General features: G+C 57.4%; 1 protein-coding gene across 3 annotated transcripts in view; it reads left to right on the top strand.

Annotated features, from left to right (window-relative positions):
• Window positions 1-11566, top strand: part of EEPD1 (endonuclease/exonuclease/phosphatase family domain containing 1) — an 82927-nt gene extending 71361 nt beyond the window's left edge. For 2 of the 3 annotated variants that reach the window (XM_037126560.2, XM_037126559.2), the window contains exons 4-8: window positions 1125-1235; window positions 3740-3874; window positions 5766-5904; window positions 10343-10537; window positions 10683-11566. In XM_037126560.2, coding sequence (XP_036982455.2) covers window positions 1125-1235; window positions 3740-3874; window positions 5766-5904; window positions 10343-10537; window positions 10683-10882 — 780 coding nt within the window. In that variant the 3' untranslated portion in view covers window positions 10883-11566. The remainder of the gene's footprint in view (window positions 1-1124; window positions 1236-3739; window positions 3875-5765; window positions 5905-10342; window positions 10538-10682) is intronic. The other variant, XM_037126561.2, reaches the window with a different exon arrangement.
• Window positions 11567-18825: the final 7259 nt, after the last annotated feature.

The raw sequence follows: 18825 nt of genomic DNA, 5'->3' as shown, positions 1-18825 counted from the left end.
GCAGCTCACTGCAGAGACGGCAGCGGTGCTCCCGGAAGGAAGCCGCACGCGCTGCAGTGATTGAGGTGCTAAAATCAAGGGTCGAGTGGGCGTCCCCAGGAAAGGGTGGTACCAGTTGTTGGAGTGTCTCCAAAATTGAGCCCAAATCTGACAAATTCTGGGGGCCCCTCCAAGGAACCAACCCCAAGCCCTGGCCAGGTGGCTCAGCTGGTTGGAGTGTCATCCTGTACACCAAATGGTCGCTGCTTCGACCCCTGGTCGGGGCTCATATGGGAGGCAACTGATTGATGTTTCTCTCTCTTTGTCTCTCTATCTTTCTTTCCCTCTCCCTTCCTCTTTCTCTAAAATCAATAAACATATCCTTGGGTGAGGAATTTAAAAAAGGGAGGGAGGGAGGGAGGGAGGGAGGGAGGGAGGAAGGAAAGAAGGAAGGAAGGAAGGAAGGAAGGAAGGAAGGAAGGAAGGAAGGAAGGAAGGGAGGGAGGGAAAAGAAAAGAAGCAACCCTGAGAGGCTGCGTTGTGTTGGGGGCATGAGTTAGAGGAGCTTTGAGGTCCCCTGTTTTTTGATGCCTCATTTTACGTTGCCTGTGTGGTTTTTGCCTCGGGTAAAATCGCCTTGCGGTTCCCACTCCGAGTTAGTGGAACGCGCGCAGAAGCACTAAGAAGCCATCCTGGAGGGCGGGGCTTTCTTCTCAGACGCAAACTGGGGTGAACAATGGGGTGCTGCAGGGTGAAGCCAGGGGTGTGGGTGTTTGCTCCACGCAGCTGAGCCCCCGCCAACCCTGGGGGAAAGGCCACTGCATAGTGGTCTGCTTCCCTCTGCCTTTGATGCTGAGCTAGAGCCTGCTCTGCTGGGACCTGCAGCCACTGGGTCACAGGGGTACAAAAGATGCTGGCAGCTCGTTTTGAACTGTTTGTGCTGGAAGGCCACAAAGAGAATCGATTGCTGCGAGCTAAGATTCCCCTGGTGACGATCGTGCTTTTCATAGAGGGACAGTTTGCTTTTCAATTTGTGGTTCTGGAATTTAGTCATCTGGGCCGATGAGTCAGGACCACTCACTGTCTGGCTCCTCGGGCCGCCCCAGGAGGGACACACACCGACCACGCGTGCTCTGTCTTTGCAGTTCTGTGTGGAGCTAAACCAGCCGATCCTGCCCAACATCCGCAAGTGGAAGGGGCCCCGGGGGTGCTGGAAGGCCGTGGTTGCCGACGCGCCGTCAACTCCGCTCCAGAAGGTACCCTCGTCGGCAAACTTATCTTACCCTGTTGTCGAAGCATCCTTTTCCCTCCTCGCACTTAACATTTTCCTTTGCCAACACCCTTGATGCAGTTTTGTCATCTTGCCCATTATCGCCATTCATTTCAAAATGCCCTGGGTTGTGGTCCATGCTGAGACCGGGAATGGACGGCTGCCCAGGGGGAAAGGGGTGTTTGGGGTCCTGGGAGGAATCCTGTCGGGAGCCAGGGCAGCAAACGGGGTATTTCTGTCCTTTGTCCTTGTGATCCCTTCCCGCCACCTGCCTCCGCCAACCTGGTGGAGGAAGCCCAAGTTTCACTGACTGAAAGCTTCACAGACACCTAATCCCCACGTTCAGTGCTACAAACTGTGTGTGTGGAAATGGTGGTCATTTCCAGCAGGTTTTGAGTTTGAATTTCCTTTCCTTGGTATCACCCAGGTGGCTGGCTGTACACATTTTCACTCTTACATGTCATATGCGGGATCAGTGTTTGCTCATCTGGAAAGTTCAAAATGCCAATGTCAGTGGCATTTTAGATGTTAAAACAGACTTTGGGCAGTGAATCATGAATTAGAAGCTGTCATCACATAAGTTTCCTGTAAATGCAGATGTTATCATTTTATCTCCAATATGCCAAATATGCTTAAAAGTGTATACGCATTGTACTTATATGAGTGATACTGAGGTTTGGGGCTTTTAAATTATAACGTATGCTGGATTAAAAGTATCCAGTCATTTATTGACTGTACGCTCTCTTTTTAGCTGCCCCTCAGAAAACATGCTGTGAGTCTTACTTCTCTGGGTTCTATGTTGTAGAGCGTCGACGGTACCGTGGGTGGCAGTGGGGGGCGGGGCGGGTGCGGTCACGGTGGGCTGGGAGTAGAGCTGAATGGGAATAGATCTAGCTTTAGCCCCTCACTTTGTTGTTGTTGAGTAGCACTTCACATGCAGGCAGGTGCACAAGGCTGTTCTATTCCCTGTAATGCTCTGCCGTCATCCACTCAGCAAATCGTTGGAAAGGTCAGTGCGCGCCAGGCACTGTTCACCAGCTCCCCACCCACCGGCAAGGAAAGCAGACTCAGCAGCCCGGCCCCGCCTGTTTTCACTCTTTGTCGGCCCAGGGGGTCCCGACCTGAGCCTCGTGGAGCCCCTTCTGCTGGTCTGGGAGCTCACATTCTGTTGGGGGGACAAGACAGGAAACCCTACCCCAGGCTGGGGTGTCAGGGCCATTGGACAGTAGCATGCAGTTGCAGCGAGGCCTGAGTTCAAGCGACTTCAACCTTTTGGCCTCAACTCCCTTATCTGTGAAATGGGAACAGAGCCCCTTCCTTACCTCACAAGATGACTGGAGGATTTAAAAGATAGTGTGCCCTGGAATGTTCCATCCACAGAGCATGGGAGTGGCCTTGGGGCGCCCAGAGGCAGCGGCCAGCCAGGCCACGTGGGGCTGGGGGCTCATGTGGCTCCAGCTGCCGCTCCCCACAGCCCCCACCCCTGGGGGTGTGGGCCCAGTGAGGACAAGTCTCTTGGTTTCTCAGAAGATGCAAATATATCCATTTTCATGTGAAATTTCCTGAATTTTAAATAGGGGCAGTAATCCCCCCCCAAAAAAATGTGAACACATTCTGGGTCTCCCAGACGATATCTTCAAGTCACGAATGCTTGTCTCAGCCTCGACAAACACCACAGAGTGTCCCCAGGGCCGCAACCTCTCCAAGGCCTGAAGTGGCTCCCGGGCATCTGCCAGCTGCCCCTGCGGCACTCACCACGCAGCCGCAGGGGCCATTTCAATGACTGCAGGCAGGTCCAGTAGATGAACCCATTTGCCCAAAGTCCGATGCAGGTGGCAGTGGCAGCAGGAGGCACGCAGAGGACCCCCCTCCCATTGCCGGGGTGGCCGGGATCGGCACCGAGCTCCAGGGCCCTGCCGACGCCACCCTGTCTGTCCACCCCCTTCCCGGCCCTCCCAGCGCCCTGCTCCCAGGCTTTAGTCCCCTGAGTGGGGCCCTGTCCACCCTCGGAGGGCCTTGACCACTTCCCCATGGGGGCTGGCACCCCTGACGGACCTCCACCCATCTGTCTCGCAGACATTTCTCAAGTGTCTCCCAGGTGCCAGGCCCTGGGTGCTGGAGACTTATCTGCATTCTCAGCACTTTCGTTTACACCTGAGGGATTTTAGGGAAGTTACTTAGCCTCTCAGAGCAGCTGAGTGGTCCGGCCCCGTGGAGCAGGAGGGGCCCCTTCGTGGGATGTGATGATTACAGTGATACTCCTGTGCACAGTCCGGGCTCTGCCCCACCTCGTACCCACAAAAGGAGAAGTGCCCAGGCACCCTGGCTGCATAGACCACTGTTGAAGTCAGGAAATTGACTTTAGGCTGTGCCTTTGTTTCAGCAACAGCCCCTGTGAGCCTGAGCAGAACCTCACAGCCCAGCCTCTCCTGCCTCTGCTCCCAGTCCCGAGACCCCCCTCTCCAAACTAATGCCCCTCTTCTCCTGCAGGGGTCCGGCTTCTTGGGGTTCTTGTGGGACACCTGGGCCGGTGTGGAGCTGAGAGACGCTGCCTCGCAGGAGAGCTCGCCCGGCAATGGGCACGGGAAGCCCTCGGGCCCCAGGCCATACCTCGCACGGTTCAAGGTACCCACTCCCTGTCACCATGAAGGTCCACTTCCTCTAAAAAGGGAAAACAAAAGCCCCCTTGCAGCTGGGGCCAGAGAAGCCCCGCCTGCTGGCCTCTACTGTATTCTGTCCTGGGTTTCCTTTGGCTGGCGAACTTGTCCAGTGCAGGAGTAAGAGCGGTTTGGGGGACCTCGGGCTCTGATAACTCCGCCACCTGGGCAGGAGGGACAGCAGGTGCTGGTTCTGAAACCTGACACACGTCCCAATCACCTGGGCAGATTTTCTGAAGTCAGGGATCCCTGCACCCTACCCATGACCTACAGGATTTTGGGGATAAGGCCCAGGACTCTCAGTCTTGAGGGATCATTTGGATTTGGGTTTGGAGGGAGCCACTGTGTTGTGGGGCCAGGACATCTCCTAATGAGCCCTCACTGGCGTGCCAGTCTGTCCCATCAGAGCCTGTCTGTTTGTCCCACCTGGTCGGGAGCATTAGGCTGACCGAGCAGCACCGTCTCTCCTCTCCCCAGATGCCCTGGCAGGTGCTGGTGAACAGTAGACCCTCAGACGTGGGTCAGTGGCGCAGACTGCCGAGAGGGCCGTCAATGGACCTGTCCCCGTGGGCTTACCCATGAAGTCACAGGGCCCGGCAGGCCGCCTGCAGGGCATCGGGGATGTCCGCTTTCTGTGTGCTCCAGGGCTACCCCAACACCATTTCTGTCTGGACCCCGGGCTCCATGCTCGGGGGACTGGGCTGCTGTGTGCTGGGCGTGGCTGTGTTGGCCCTGGTTGGGGCCCGTGCCCTTCCCGCCCCTGTAGCCGTAGAGCGGCTGGCATTCCATGAGCGCACACACTCCTGGAGGCATCTGGGGTCTGCACTTATGGTGCTGATGTGGAAACCAGCCAGGTACCCTTTTAAATCCTCCTTACAGCACCCGGGGGCCGTTTTATGTAAAGTGGCTGTGCCGGCTTTGGCCAGCAGGGCGACAGCCAGAACCATCTGGGTTCTGTAAAGGTGGGTTTGCACATCAGGGGTGAGTGGCCCACATCCTCTAAATGAAGCAATCCCCTAGACAGGCACTCAGCCTCTTGTACTTCCTGTCACATTCTAGGGGAGCAGGTGGCACAGGACGGAGACGAGGCTCCTCCCCGGGCTCCCCACGTGGGGTTCCCCTGCCCAAGGCCTGAAGACCTTTCCTTTGCGGTCAGAGCCGCAGCTGCAGAGAGCCCTCCGGGGCTGGGTGGTGGCAGCGGCAAGCAGGGTCACATCTGTAAGACAGGACTGGCAGCCGCCACTTCCTGGGGGTCCCCCTGCCCACCTCCCTTCCTGGCAGTGTTGTGTTTGTCACCATGACAAACGGAAGTCCGCATTGTGCAACGCCAGGCAGCTGAGCAATGCTGCGGACGGAGCTCAGATCTGCGCCCCATGGTCCCCAACAGGGGCAGAGCCTCTATGGCTAGTGTTCGGCCAGCTCTGGTTCTGGACACGTCAGGTGCAAGCAAACCTCCGGGTGTGGTGGTCTCCAGTGGGTGAGATTTGTAGGGGGAAGGAAAGGAGGCAGGTCCCAGCAGGGGGTCCTGGCAGGGGATCCAGGTTGCCCCTTCCCCCTTCAGTAACTAGCCACTGCTAGAGCCACCTCCCCTTCCCTCGTGGTTGCCTACGAGGAAACCCCAAACCCCGACACGTTCAGATATGCCCCAGGAGTGGGGTGTGCTGTGGGTCCCAGTGCTGTAGGTGCCTTGAGCAGATTTATGGTGTGCCGCCCCGCCCAGCCCCGCTTGCCTCCCGGGCACTGGCAGCCTTGTGTTCACTGCTGTCAACACTGTGTCAACATCATGCGTGAAGCTGTTCTCCAACCGGAAATCCTAAGTATCTAAGACTGCTCCTGTTACTTTGTTTCCTCTTGTCCAGGTGGGAAGTTATGACTTGACCCTCGTGAACCTTCACCTGGCAACCCTGCCCCAGTCTGGGGGTGAGAATCCAATGAAGAATCACAGTGACAGCCACCGTGTGGCCAGCTTCACTCAGACCCTGCAGGAAATGCTGAAAGGTGGGAAATGGTCTTTCGCCCTGGCTCCCACTTCTGCTGGGCGGCCAGGGGGGTGGCCTCCCCCTTGCGGCTCTCTGATCCCGTAGGCCGGTCGTTGGGTTGGCTGCAATGCCTGGCAATGGACATGGGAGATGGTGGTGCCCCGGCATCTGCTGGAGCGCCACCGTCTGCTGGCTGCCCCGGGTGTGGTGACATCTTCGTCTCTGTGTGCCTAGCATGCCGGGGCCACAGCATCCGGCTTTGTGGCTTCCAGTCTGTCTTTGATGGAAAGAGGGAGGGGGCAAAGCTGGCACCCTCCCCTGGGACAGCTCATCCTGGGCCCAGCCACCTCAGCTGTGCCATGCGGTGGCGCCACCATCATCTCTGCCTGTCTCATCTTGTGAAAGAGAGACAGCTGGTGACAAAGGACAGGGGGAGTGGGAGAGCCCCGATTGCAGGACGGCCATCTGTCTCCCTGGTGGCACACAGCCGGCCCCGAGGGCCCAGATCCTCAGGAAAGCTGGATCAGCCTCTTTGCTCCTTCAGTAGCTGCAGGACCTCTGGTGGGTCACTGCTGCACGTCAAGTGCCACCCGAGGGGGGACCCAACGGTGCTGACCTCACAGAGGTGCCTGGGGGTCAGGGGTCGGGAACTGTCCGTGCAAGAACCGAGCCCGTCGGTGCAGGGCAGGTGTGCATGGACTCGGAAAATACCAGAAGGGTTCAGAGAATGTTAAAAAGAGTGGAACTTCAGCAGGAAGGTGGGCTCCCTGGCGCCTAGGCTCTGACCCCAACACAGAGGGGTTCTGTGCGTGGTGGGCCGGGAGGAAGAGTCGCCGTGGCGGCAGCGTCAGTGTTTCCAGCCAGGCTCAGGTTTTCAGAATGCTGACCCGCTCTGGGGCGGGTTGACAACCTGGAATTCTTTCTGAGCCCCCTTCCCTGTTAAATTGGCCCCTCACGATGCACTCGGTTTATGAAGATGCAACTATAGAAACGATTTGTCGAACTACAGTCTTACCTTTAAGAAAGATTTTTTTTATCCTTACCCAAAGGTATTTTCTTTCATGGCTTTTATAGAGAGAAAAAGGAGGGCAGGGAGAGAGAGAAACACTGATGTGAGAGAGAAACATCAGTCGGTTACCTCTCGTACACACCCTGACTGGGGGACCGAACCGCAGCCCAGGCACGTGTCCTAACCGGGAATCGAACCTACAACCTTTTGACTTATGGGATGATGCCCAACCAACCGAGTCTCCCGGGCCAGGGCAAGAAAAATATTTTTTATTGCAGTAAAATCTCCATAACATCAAACTTACCGTCTTCGCCATCTGTAAGCGTGCACGTCAGTGGCACACTCACGCTGGGTGCAGCGTCCCCACCAGCATCCCCGACTGAAACTCCGTCCCCAGGAAATACTGACTCCCACCCCCCACCCCAGCCCTTGGCGACCACCATCCTCCTTTCTGTCTCTGTGAATTTGACTGCTCCAGGGACAACGGAGGAGTAGAATCTTCAAGTATTTGTCCTTTTGCGCCTGGCTTCTTTCATTCAGCTGAATGTCTTCAAGTTCCCTCCCAGGTGTAGCACGTGCCAGAGTGTCCTTATTTTGAAGGCCAGGCTCTGTGCCCCTGTGTACAGGGTGAAGCAGAAGTGGGTTTGCGGTGGTAGAGTGCAAAACTCAGTTTATTCTTGTCTTATTATTCATTAATGGTATTGCTCTCCACACAAACCACCGTGGGCCTGTTTTCGCCCACCCCGGCCGTACACCACATTTTGTTTGCCTGTCCATCGGCCAGCGGACACATGGGCAGTGTCCACCTTCTGACTGCCACAAACACTAGACTCGGCTTAAGTTTGGGGCCAGGATGCTCTGTGACCATCGTTCTACTTAAGTTTTGAGTCTTTGGGCTAAAAATGCAGCAGCTATGTGGGAAGTTGTTTACCTCCAGCTGGTCTTTCCTGTGTGACAAAGGGTGACTTGATAGCTGTTGAAATCTGTGGCCGTTTCTGTTGCTCGATCTCCAGCTTTCCCTCGTTTTCGTTTTGTTTTGTGCTTTAAACATGGAAACAGAATGGAGAAATGCCAGGTCGTGACTCCTCAGGTGACCTGAAGCGCACCCTGTCTCTTTCTGCTCTCTAGGGAGCGGTCAGGCGTGCACCAGGAAATCTGCGCAGATTAGTGGACAGGTCACCAAAGGGCTACTGACCCCCCACAAGGCTCGACCTCCCGGTGGGGGCAGCGGTGCACGCCCCCTGCGTGCTGCCTGCGTGCTCACTGTGGGCGTGGCACACCCGAGGCGGCAGGAAGTGTCCAGCCTGCTGGGGGCGCAATGGGCTCCCCCTATCCGCCTGGGCAGTGCGGCCAAAATGCAGAGCAGGCTCCACTCCCCAGGCTCCCAGCAGAGCAAACAGAGCTGAGTTCATGCACAAACTCCGGGCCTTTCTGCCTTTGTCTGGAATGTGCATCCAAGTTCGCGTCCGTGGAGGGATCGCCAGTCGTCTGATGGCATCTTCTCCTCTCAGACCCCACCGGGCTCAGCACTAGGGAAATCTGGCACCGAGTGATGCCGGACATCCACGTAGGACCCGCCCGCGGTAGGGACCAACTGCTGCGGTTGTCGCTGACATTTTGTGAATCTGTGAGCTCACTGGGAGATCGGCCCTGAGCGTTCTCCCTGCACTTCTGGGAACCAAGGAAACGACTCGGGAGGCCACCCCAGGGGGTTGCTGTCTGGGAGAATCCAGGCCTCTGCACGGCTGGGGTTCACGGTGACGAGAGCTGTCTCCGCAGTTTCAGCGATGCCGGTGTAACCGAAGGGAGACGTAGGAATCCTGGCTGCGCCTGTTCAAAAAAATAGCTATCGACCTGCGTGAAGAGGAAAGTGAAAGCTGCTATTTTCATCCCTGATGTTGCACAGAGCTGCTTTTTCTGATCCGGGGCCACTGGCTTCCCTCCCGCGTCCAGAATTGTCTTCTTGGCCTCAAGTTCACCAGGCCTGTGCCCCAGCAAAAATCTCCCCCATTCTAGGGAACCTTCTGCCTCAGTCTCTTCTAACCTTCAGTTTTCCTTGACAGGCAATACGCGCAGCACCTGCCTCTCCTTCCCTTTCAAAACCAAACTGCGCCTGGGTTCCGGGGTGTCTCACGCCTCACTCACGTGCCCTGCCCACATGTGTCTATGGAGGGTCTGCCCTGTAGCAGGCACTGGGGGTGGGGCGGTGAACAGCCGCCCACATCCGCATGGCTGCCTCCGGCTCTGTGGTGAGAGCGGGTCAGCCTCTCAGAGCCCCATCTTCTTACCTGCAGAGAGGGCCTGGCATGCCGGCCAGGTGTGACTCGCTGTTAATATTTATTCTCTGCTCAGCTTTCCCCTTAGAAGTTGGCAGTGATTTTTCCAGATGGCTCAGGCTCACTCTGCTGTGGGTGCCAGTTGTTCCAACTGACTTAGCGCGAGGGCTGCCTCTGTGTCGGCCCCACAATGGAGCCTCCAAGGGCTCCCCCTTTCATCCATTTCCCCCCACCTTAAGCCCCTGTAGAGGAGGGTCACTGCAGTGCGCTGGTGCCCTCTGCTGGTGGCTTCTGGCACTGCCGTATAGATTTCTTCTCCAGCCATAATTACTTGAAGCACCTCTGTGTTGATGAGAAGACTTGCTGAGTGTCTCAGATACATTTGGCTCTCTAGTCTGTGAACTCTTGCAAGGTGTGACAGAAGCACCGCTCCCTGGGATCACATGACTCCCTGGAGGGCGCCTTGGGACAGGCAGTGGTGGCCTGGCAGTGGATGGGAATCGCTCCAAGCCCAGCTGGGGCCACTGCCCTTTCCGACTGTCTGCTCACTGTGGAAAAGCCTTCCCAACGATCCACTCCCTCTGGTGTAATCAAGACCACATGGGGGGGGGGGGTGTTGAAAGTAAATTCTTTAGAGAGGAAAGCTTTGCACTTTGGCTCTGTGTGAATCTACTGGGCGGCTTACACAATAGAAGGTCATTTCCTCACCGTTCTGAGGCCAGAAGTTCAAGTCCAAGGGGTCAGCAGGGTTGGTTTCTACTTAGGCCTCTGTCCTTGGCATTCAGATGGCCACCTTCTCCCTGTGTCTTTACATGGTCTTTCCTCTGGGCTCAATAAATGTCTCTGAGCTTTTGTAAAATCTCTGTGCAAGACCCTTGGGCCTTTTTCTGCTGCAAGATTCAGAACACAGGAGCTGAAAGAAGGTGGCCTGTGCACCCCGCCCCCCATTTCCAAGTGTGTCATGAACCTGCTCTTAAAGGTTTGGGGGTTTTGCACAAGGAGTTTGGAAAAGCTGGGAGATAAGAAACATGCTATCGTTCTCACCATCCCCCACCCCGCCCCCAGGGTTTCAAATCCCAGACTCGAGGTCCCACATGAAAGGAGGCATGATCAGTGTTGAGCGCACCTCCCTCCACAACGTCCACTCCTGATTCTCTGTCTCCCACTTGCAGGAGAAAAAGACGTGGTTGTCCTGGGGGATTTCGGCCAGGGGCCGGACAGCAGTGACCACGACGCCCTGAGGAGGGAGAAGTTCCAGCCCCTGGTCCCGGCACACACCTTCACCAACATCAGCACCAAGAACCCCCAAGGCTCCAGGTCCCTGGACAACATCTGGATCAGTAGAAGCTTCAAGAAGGTTTTCACGGGTAAAGCCAAAGTCACTATTTTTTTTTTCTCCTGGTCAGAAACAAAGGAAATCAGTTTAGGGGCTATAGTTTAGTCTGCCCTCTTTGTCTGCCGGGGGCCCACCAGCCCCTCCCTGATGTCTGGGTCTCTTCCCTGTCCCTCCAGGTCACTGCGCTGTCGTGCGAGAAGGCCTCACGAACCCTTGGATTCCAGATAACTGGTCCTGGGGCGGCGTGGCGTCCGAGCACTGCCCCGTCCTGGCGGAGTTCTACGCAGAAAAGGACGGGAACAAGAGGGAGGGCCCTCGGAACGGCAGCGGGGTCACCTTGGAGCGAAGCGAGGCCAACATTAAGCACGAGCGATGATGGCGCCAGACTGGTTTCTCTACCATTAACCGCAGGGCACAGGCGGGAGTCAGCCCTTCCTGGGGAAGAGGCAGGATCTGAACTTCCTTATTCTTTGTCCTGGGCCCTGACCTGTGTACCTTCTCTGTGGACGTTTTTGGACCTCTCGTCGGGGAGGGAAGTGCAGTGGCCAAATCAGAAGCCCAGTGGAGAACTGGACTGTCTTCCGCTTTCAGGCCCTCCAGCCTCTGCAGACACGGCCAGCCGCCCGCACCTGGGTTGCAGCGCAGGGAACAGTCATGGAGGCGGGAAGGGAGTGTGCAAGGTATTCTGGGCTGTGAGGCCTGTCTGGGCAGTACCTGGAGCTCTCCTCCCTGACCACCAGTCTGTGATGTGCTGGCTGCAGATTACATAAAGCTTTTAACTGTGGTTGAGCATTCTTCTCAAATGATTTGAGTGGGGGATTTTTAGTTTTGTTTTGAAAAATAATCAGGGATGAAGCTGCCTGGCTGCAGGGAGAGCCTGGGACTGGGTCCCCAGCTGGGGGTGTTTTGTGCCCAATTTCGCTGCGTCTGTGGGGTGCCGGCTGGAGGGTCTTAAACACAGAACAGCCCCTTCCTACTTGTCTCACCCCCGCCTTACAGAGGCACCTCTTACACCCCCATCGACCCCGCTGAGACTATAAAATCTTTACGTCATCTCCTCCCTCCGGCCTGCCCTGCCTCATCCGACGTCTCTGCTAGGCCATCCTTTACGTTAGAGTGCCATCGTGCCTCGGACACTCAGGGCAGGTCCCTTGTGTAGCACAAGAATTCGGTGAGAATGGCGGCTCCTGCCTCCCTCCCCACCAGCTCCAATTTTGGGGGCAATTCTCTGAGGAATACCTGTGGATTCTGGTCCTCGGGATGCTGAGCCTGGAATGGCCAGGGAGGGCCCTTCTCTGGGGCGGTGGGGACGAGCACGTGTTATCGGCCACCGGGCCCTCCTCCCTGCCCTGGTGGGATTCTCCCTTAGGCGTCCCCGAGCCCAGGACTAAAACGCCCTTTCACGGCCAAAGAAACAGGCTTAGAGAGCGGAAGCCCTGAAGGTCACACAACCAGGAAGCAAATAGGACCCGCACTCAGCCCACCGTCCACGCACATGCCACCTATGAAAGCACCGACTCTGAGGGTGAGTGAGAGTCGGGAGCCCGTGTTGCCCAGGAGATTCCAGCCCCCCCAGTAAGCTGAGGGTGTCTTCCTCCCTCCACACTGCACATGACATGGACCCCAGAAACTGCTGTCACTGCACAGTGTGGCCTGACCAACTCTTTGGGCCACCGCTGTGTCTCTGAATGCAGATGACTCCAGGGCATCACAGTTTGCTGAGGGACACTGTGCCCCTGTGGCTGGAGGCACCCAGGGCCGGGAGCAGTGTGTCCAGTTGGTGGGACAGGCTGGGGGCTGCTGAGGACAGCTCTCTGCTGTGTGACTTGAGGAGACAGCAGACGACTTCAAGTTCCCAGATGGGAGTAAGAGCCAAGCCCAGACATGGCATCTGAAGTGGCGACATATCTTGGTGGGCACGGCTCCCCTTTGAAAGTCCTGGGCCCCCGCCAGGCTGAGGGCGTCACCGGGCTGTGGCTGCAGCTGAGCCGGCGGGTTTGCCACGTGGTGGGACTGGTCTCTGAGTCCCCCCAGGCCCTTCCCACCTGCCTGCCCCCGGCCTCGGCCTGCCACCCGCCAGCCCAGGAGGCGGGTTTTCCTAAAACTCACAGAACTAGAAGCTCACATGTTCTAGAAGCTTTAAGATGAATGAATAAACGGTTTATCTCTTCCCTCTCCCCTGCACAGCAGATACAGGGGGACTGGGTGGAGCCTGGGAGTCAAAGGATACTTGATTTGCAGAAGGAGGTGTCCTTGAAGCTGGCGACGGGAACAGAGAGTTCAGTACACCCTTCTTTCTCCTCTTGTGTATGTTTAAAATGTTCCATAGTCATAATGAAATAAGTGTGTAACTATGAAAGGCCCACGCCAAAAGTATACAGTAGAACGTTTATACTTGCCAACAGAATAAACGCTGATTTCCCTGCAGACCGAGGGTGCTGACATTCTCACAACAGGCATGGCTACCCCTGCAGGGTTAACCCCTGTGGTGCCGGCTCTATGCTGTTCCTCGAAGTGCCGCTCTGCCAGGAAGGAGTCACCGACAGGAAACGTGTCATTGTAGAATGGGGACATTGAACTACTCGGAGGGGAAATGAAGAAGAGAGAGGAGAAAGGGGTATTTTCACGCATTCGTCACACATTGCACGCCCACCAGGCTAGGCCCTGGGGGCGGGTGGGGCAGGGCCGGGGGACCTCTGCCTTCCAGGGTCACTCTGCCATGGTCCTGGGTTGTGCTGGTCTAGCTGGTGCAAGGGCCCGGATGTGTGGACCCCCTGTGTTCTCCACTGCCCTGCTGGTGGGCCTGGAAGAAGCGGGCAGCCGGGTCTCCTCTGAAGAGGTGGCCGGCAGGGATCTGAGTCCCAGGGAGGGCAGCCTTTACCAAAAACTTGAAGAGAGCAAAGAAACAGCCCGGGGACTCATAAAAGCTGACTCGTGTGGCCTACAAGGAGGCGCTTCCTCCTCTTTACCTGTGGGGCCGATGGGGGTCTCCCTGCCCGACCCCACCTGGCAGAGGCCAGAGCCCTGTCTCTTGGGAAGACCCTTGGGCAGGTCTGGACGACTGGAATGAAGCCCAGAGCAAGGGCAGAGTGACAGCGTGAGCTCTCTGGTGGAGGCTGTCATCTGTGCCCCCCCTCCTGCCTGACCCCGGGAGCCTCTCCCAGTTGCCGGGCTCCTGGGATGCCTGCCTCTTCCAGGTAGGGCCCCGCCCCACCCAGGTGTGCATGCTTAGCCTAACAGGTGATAAGGAGCCCCCAGTGAGCAAGGGCTGAGTCAGGTGCAGGGGAGTGTGGGGGGCAGGGTGGAGAAAGGGAGGGACTGGGAGGAGCGGGCGCTGCCTGCCGGTGAGTGTCAGGTGATTGGCACAGCTAACCTCAGGACACTCTTTGAGGATTCCAGGCTGATGCCGTTGCCCCCACGTGACAGTGAAGTGACCTACCTGGGCTTCGCAGCGGTGAGTGACACACCTGGGGTGTTCCTGCTCGGCTCTGCCGGACTCTGAGGCCTTGTTTTCAAAGTTCTTGAGCGGACGGACTCACAGGGGAGAGTGGGCCCAGGAGCACGTGTGTGACTGAGGCAGAACATGCTGTGTGACTCAGGGGAAGGAGAGAGGGAGCGTTCACCTGGGGGCCCAGCCAAGGGTCTTCATGGGGGAGGTGTCTTGAGCTGGGACTTGCTGGTAGGGCCAGGGGGTGCAGTGGCTGAGGGGCAGATGGCATTGTGTGCAGGGCTGGGCAGGCGGCTCACGCGAGGGCAGGGTGCGGAGGGGGAAGAGGGAGGAAAGTGTATGGTGCCCTGGGGCAGTAGCTTACAAAGTGTGGCGTGTTGGGGGTGGGGACCAAGACTAATAGGAGCCAAAAGCCAGGTCTTAAGAGGCCACAGGCTGAGGAAAAGGGAGGCTGTCTGTGGGCTTTGGGGAGCCCTGGCTGTGACAGGAAGAGGCTGCTGGAGCTGCGCCCAGGCGAGAAAAGCGCAAGGTGTGGGGTTTGTAATGCTGTTCACTGCTGCCTGCTCCGTCTGTGGGCGGAGCCCGCGGGAGGCCACACCTGGAGGGAATGAGTGCAGAGGCGGGCTCTAGGGGGCAGTGTGGAGTGGCAGAAGGACACGGTTCCCGTGCTGACGGCCCTGACCAGCTGGGGTCGCCCTGAGGTGCGAGGCTACTCTGTAACCCCTCCATGCGCACTGGAACCGCATCTGTCCCAGGCGATTATCGTGCTGACCCACTTGTAGAGGGGACCAGCTGACCCACCTTGGGGATGTCCTGAAACTCGGCCTAGGGCAGGTTCTAAGGTGCCTGGCTGTCTGGCCGAGCCAATCGGCTGTGGGTACGTCGGGCTTCTCACGCTGTGTCACCTGCACACTGGCAGGTGACCGAGGCTTCCGAGAGCTTCCTCCTGGGTAGGGTAAGAAAAGAAACCGGGAAAGGCCTGGGCTTGGGGGACAATTCAGAGTTCTGTTTGGGACAAGCTGCACTCGGGTGGCCACAGGACAAATGTCAGGAAGTTGGGATCGGGCAGAGAAACTGCCCTTCCAGCGGAGCAGCCTGGTCTCCCGGGGCCCACTCAGACTGGTCGCCCTCCACTAGGGCACGCGTGTCGCTCCTGGGCCCCTCGGTCCTGGGCCTGCCTGCGTGGTCAGACCATGTGCATCAGAGGGGCTGAGGACATTGCCCCCCCCAAAGATGACAATCATGGTGGCGATGCTGAGGTCAGGGATCCGGTCACCTGTGTTGCAGGTTGGGTTATGCGCCCCCCCAAAAAAGATACCATGCCACCCTGCCCCCAGGGCCTCAGAATGTGTCCTGGTTTGGAAACAGGCTCAGTGCGGAGGTAACTATGATGATGAGGTCAGACAGGCGTGGAGTGGGCCCTTCGCCTGATCTGACTGCGGTCCTCAGAAAATGGAGATGCAGAGAGATGACCTGGGGCGGCAGAGGCAGAACGGGAAGAGGCAGGCTTCAGAGGGAGCCCAGGGCTGAAATTTTGGGCCTTGGTTTTGGACTTTGGTCCCTGGAGCTGTGAGACAGCGGAGTGCGTTGCTTTAAGTAGCACCTGCCCCCCACAGCCACCCACCCACGTGTGGGGTCCTCTGTTGTGGCAGCCTCAGGGAACTCGGGGGTGATCCCCGCTGTCTCCCAGGATTCGGCTCATCGTGGCATTTGAAGAGGGAGAGAGGGAAGGGAGGAAGGAAGCTCAGGGAGGGATGTGGGGGTGCAGGCAACAAGGAGAAGTGTAGGGGCAGGGGGAGAGTGGCTGAGCCCCAAATGTCAAGGGGCACGAGGCTACACTCGCCTGCCCCAGGAAGTCTAAGGGGAGGCACGGGGAAGTGCAGGCCGCAGGCAGGTCTCCAGCCTCTCACCTCTGCTGGTCTTGCCACCCAGGGCGGATCCTGAGGGTTGCAGAGGGGACAGAAGCTGCTGGAGTTGATGGTGAAGCTGGCTTCTCATGCTAAGGGTGTCCCCTCTCTGCTCTGTCCCCCACTGTCCCAGACTCTGCAGTGTCTGCATTTGAGGGCCCAGCTCTTCCTCCCACATCGGTTCACCCCTGGGGAGCGGGCCCTGGAATGGTCCCGGGTAGGGCTGGAGGCCATGGTTTGGGGGAGAGAGCGGGAAGCCGGGCAGCTCTCAGAGCTTAGCTGGAACGGGTGTCAGGCGCCCAGACGCCTGGTTAAGTCCCCACTGGAGCTTTACTGTTGAAGTGGTTTCAGGCAAGTTACTTGACCACCCTTAGACATCAGTTTTCATATCTGAAAAATGGGAGTATTTCTACCTACCTTTGTGTCTATTGTCACAAAGATGAAACAAGGTGGTGGATGTGTTTGTCACAGCATCATCACCGCCATCTCTGGTGGCCAAGCTTCCCTAGGAGAGCAGTATCTATGCAGGGTGGATGGATAGGGGGATGGGGGCACCCCTGACCACATCTGTGGGGTTGGTGACCCAATGGCCAGGCAGGATGGCACTGAGGCATGGCCATGTGACACCCCCAGGGGACATGGGACGCTTCCTACAGTTTAGATGGTGCCATTGAACCCTGGTCATTACACAGAGCTGAGCCGTGGTGGCAAAGATGAGTGACCGCCTGGAGCCGAGCACACGGAGGCCCCTGGGTGTGAGCCGACACCATGAAGATGGATGCGAGTCTCGATGCCATAGCCCAGCAGAGATGGGGGGGGGAGAGTGGGGATGAAGGGGACCAGCGCCACCCTGAAAAGCAAACCTCAGGCCTGAACTTGGAGGTGGGCGGACCAGACTGTGTGGTGTTTGCTGGGCTGCTGGTGGGGGTAGGGGCCGGCCCTGACTTTCAAGGTCAGACCAGGAGAGGCAGGCTCCAGGCCCACGCTGCGGGCTCTGCGGGCCCGACCCCGTCTGCTCAGCAAGCCGCTCCCAGCGATGTCGGAGATGGGGGATGGGCTCAGCGCCCTGCCCTCCGCTGTGACGAATGATTTAATTAAGGGACGCTGTTGGGGATGTGGAGCATGAGGGATGCAGGCTCCCTGGTGAGGGTGAGTGTGTGTGGCAGTGACATTTGGGCAGTCCTGTGACTGCACTGGAGCCGCCGCTGTGGGCGGGGCACAGGTTGGCCGCCACCGGGCACAGGCCTGCGTGTCCTGGGATAGTTTTTTTGTTGTGAATTTGGAGATGTCCCGAAGCAACACTTTAGAAACTCCACGTGTGACTTTACCTCTCGGCCAATGGGATGCCATCCTTGGGTTGTGTTTCCAGGGATCCTGTGAGTTTTGGGGGCTCTAAGGACAGGGCGTCAGGAAATGGCAGGACGGGGCAGCAACACTGCAGATGTGCCGGGGGGGCTGGCGGGCAAACTGTGACCGGCGTGTCCCAGGTCCCCTGTTGAAAGTGTTGTGACCGAGCTGTCGGACGAGGAGAACCAGTGGGTCCGCGGCTGGACTGATGAAGCTGCCCTGATGATGTGGAGGGGACTCTGTTTAAACAGGGGGCCTAGAAATGTGGCAGAAGCTGCTGCAAAGAATGGTGAAGACAGGCTGGGGGAGAGTGCAGCGCCAGGGAGAGGCGGGCTAGTGCGCTAGACTTGCAGCGTGGCTTTCAAGGGTGAGGTGAGGGGTCCGGTCGGGGACAATGGCCGAGATCAACAGGGAGCAGAATCCATGATGGGTCCAGTTGACGGGCGGCAGGAGAACCATCGACACCGTGTCTGTGTCGTGGAGTCTGAGCACTGGGCCTGCTGTGCCCAAGGACGACTGCCTGAGGAGCTTGTCATCGCTTCTGTCGCCAAACCCAGGACCAGGGTTCACACTGGGGTTCAGACCGGGGCTGTGTAAATCCCCGCTCTCTGTGGGGCTGGGGAGCAAGTGGGGCTCCGGGGGTGTTTCTGAGATTTTCTTGTGGATTTTGCTGAATATCGTTCTTTACTATTTACTTACCCAAGTCCACACTGCTGGAGAATTTGTTTAGAAGTCCAGTCTTTTCCTAGTTCTCTGACAGAGGGGTCCCATGGGCCTGCTGGTGAGCACTGTCAGACGGAGCAGCAAGGCGCTGTGCACGCATAGCAGGGGGCAGAGGGTGGTTAGAACTGTGAGCCTCACATGCAGCTTCCAGATAAACTGTGGTGGCAGGGACCCGATTCTCATCCTTAACACACAGCATGTCCAGTTCTTGAAGTCCCGAACTGTCCCTGACAAACCTAGACACATAACTAAGCCCTACACCCCTCAGCTGTTTGCTCAAAGACCCTCATCACCCCAGCTGGAGGAGCCATTTACCTGGGCATCTGGGGTGGGAGGGAGGTCGACCTGTGTGACGTCCAGTATTTCACTGGGAGACAGCACAGAAGCTGGGCGTCTGAAGGTGCGTTGGGAAAGCACTGTAATGCCGGGCTGGGGGTGGAAGGCCTAACCGCCGTGGAGTCTCGGCACGATGCAGCAAGGCGGGGCTGGAGATGAGAAATCGTGAGCTCCCTAGTCTTGCCTGTGACCCAGAGATGGTGGGGCCTCAATCAGTGGCCCCTGTTAGTGGCTGAACTGAGAAATCTCTTTGGCCAGAGGATCTGGCATCTTTCCCCCATATTTCTGTCTCACTCACCTCTCTCCAAGGAAAACATTGGTTTTACTAAGAAGTGCCTTAGGTAATCATGTTAGGAAGTCGTGGGAGATGAAATAGCACCTGAATTTCCAATTGCTCACATACATATTCTCGTGTGAGACACATTTAAACACCATTGAAGACCTCTCTCAAGATTGAAATTGTCTGTAATAGCCTTTAGCATATAGTAGACTCTGTATATTTCTACACAGAGTATGTAACTTGCTTATAGCTCAACCCATCTCAGGGAATTCTGTGAC

This window comes from Artibeus jamaicensis, unplaced genomic scaffold, assembly GCF_021234435.1.
Source record: "Artibeus jamaicensis isolate MK-2021 breed Jamaican fruit bat unplaced genomic scaffold, CSHL_Jam_final contig_1016, whole genome shotgun sequence".
Classification (NCBI taxonomy): domain Eukaryota; kingdom Metazoa; phylum Chordata; class Mammalia; order Chiroptera; family Phyllostomidae; genus Artibeus; species Artibeus jamaicensis.
Note: the sequence above shows the minus strand (reverse complement) of the source record. Positions and strands in the feature narration are given on the sequence as shown.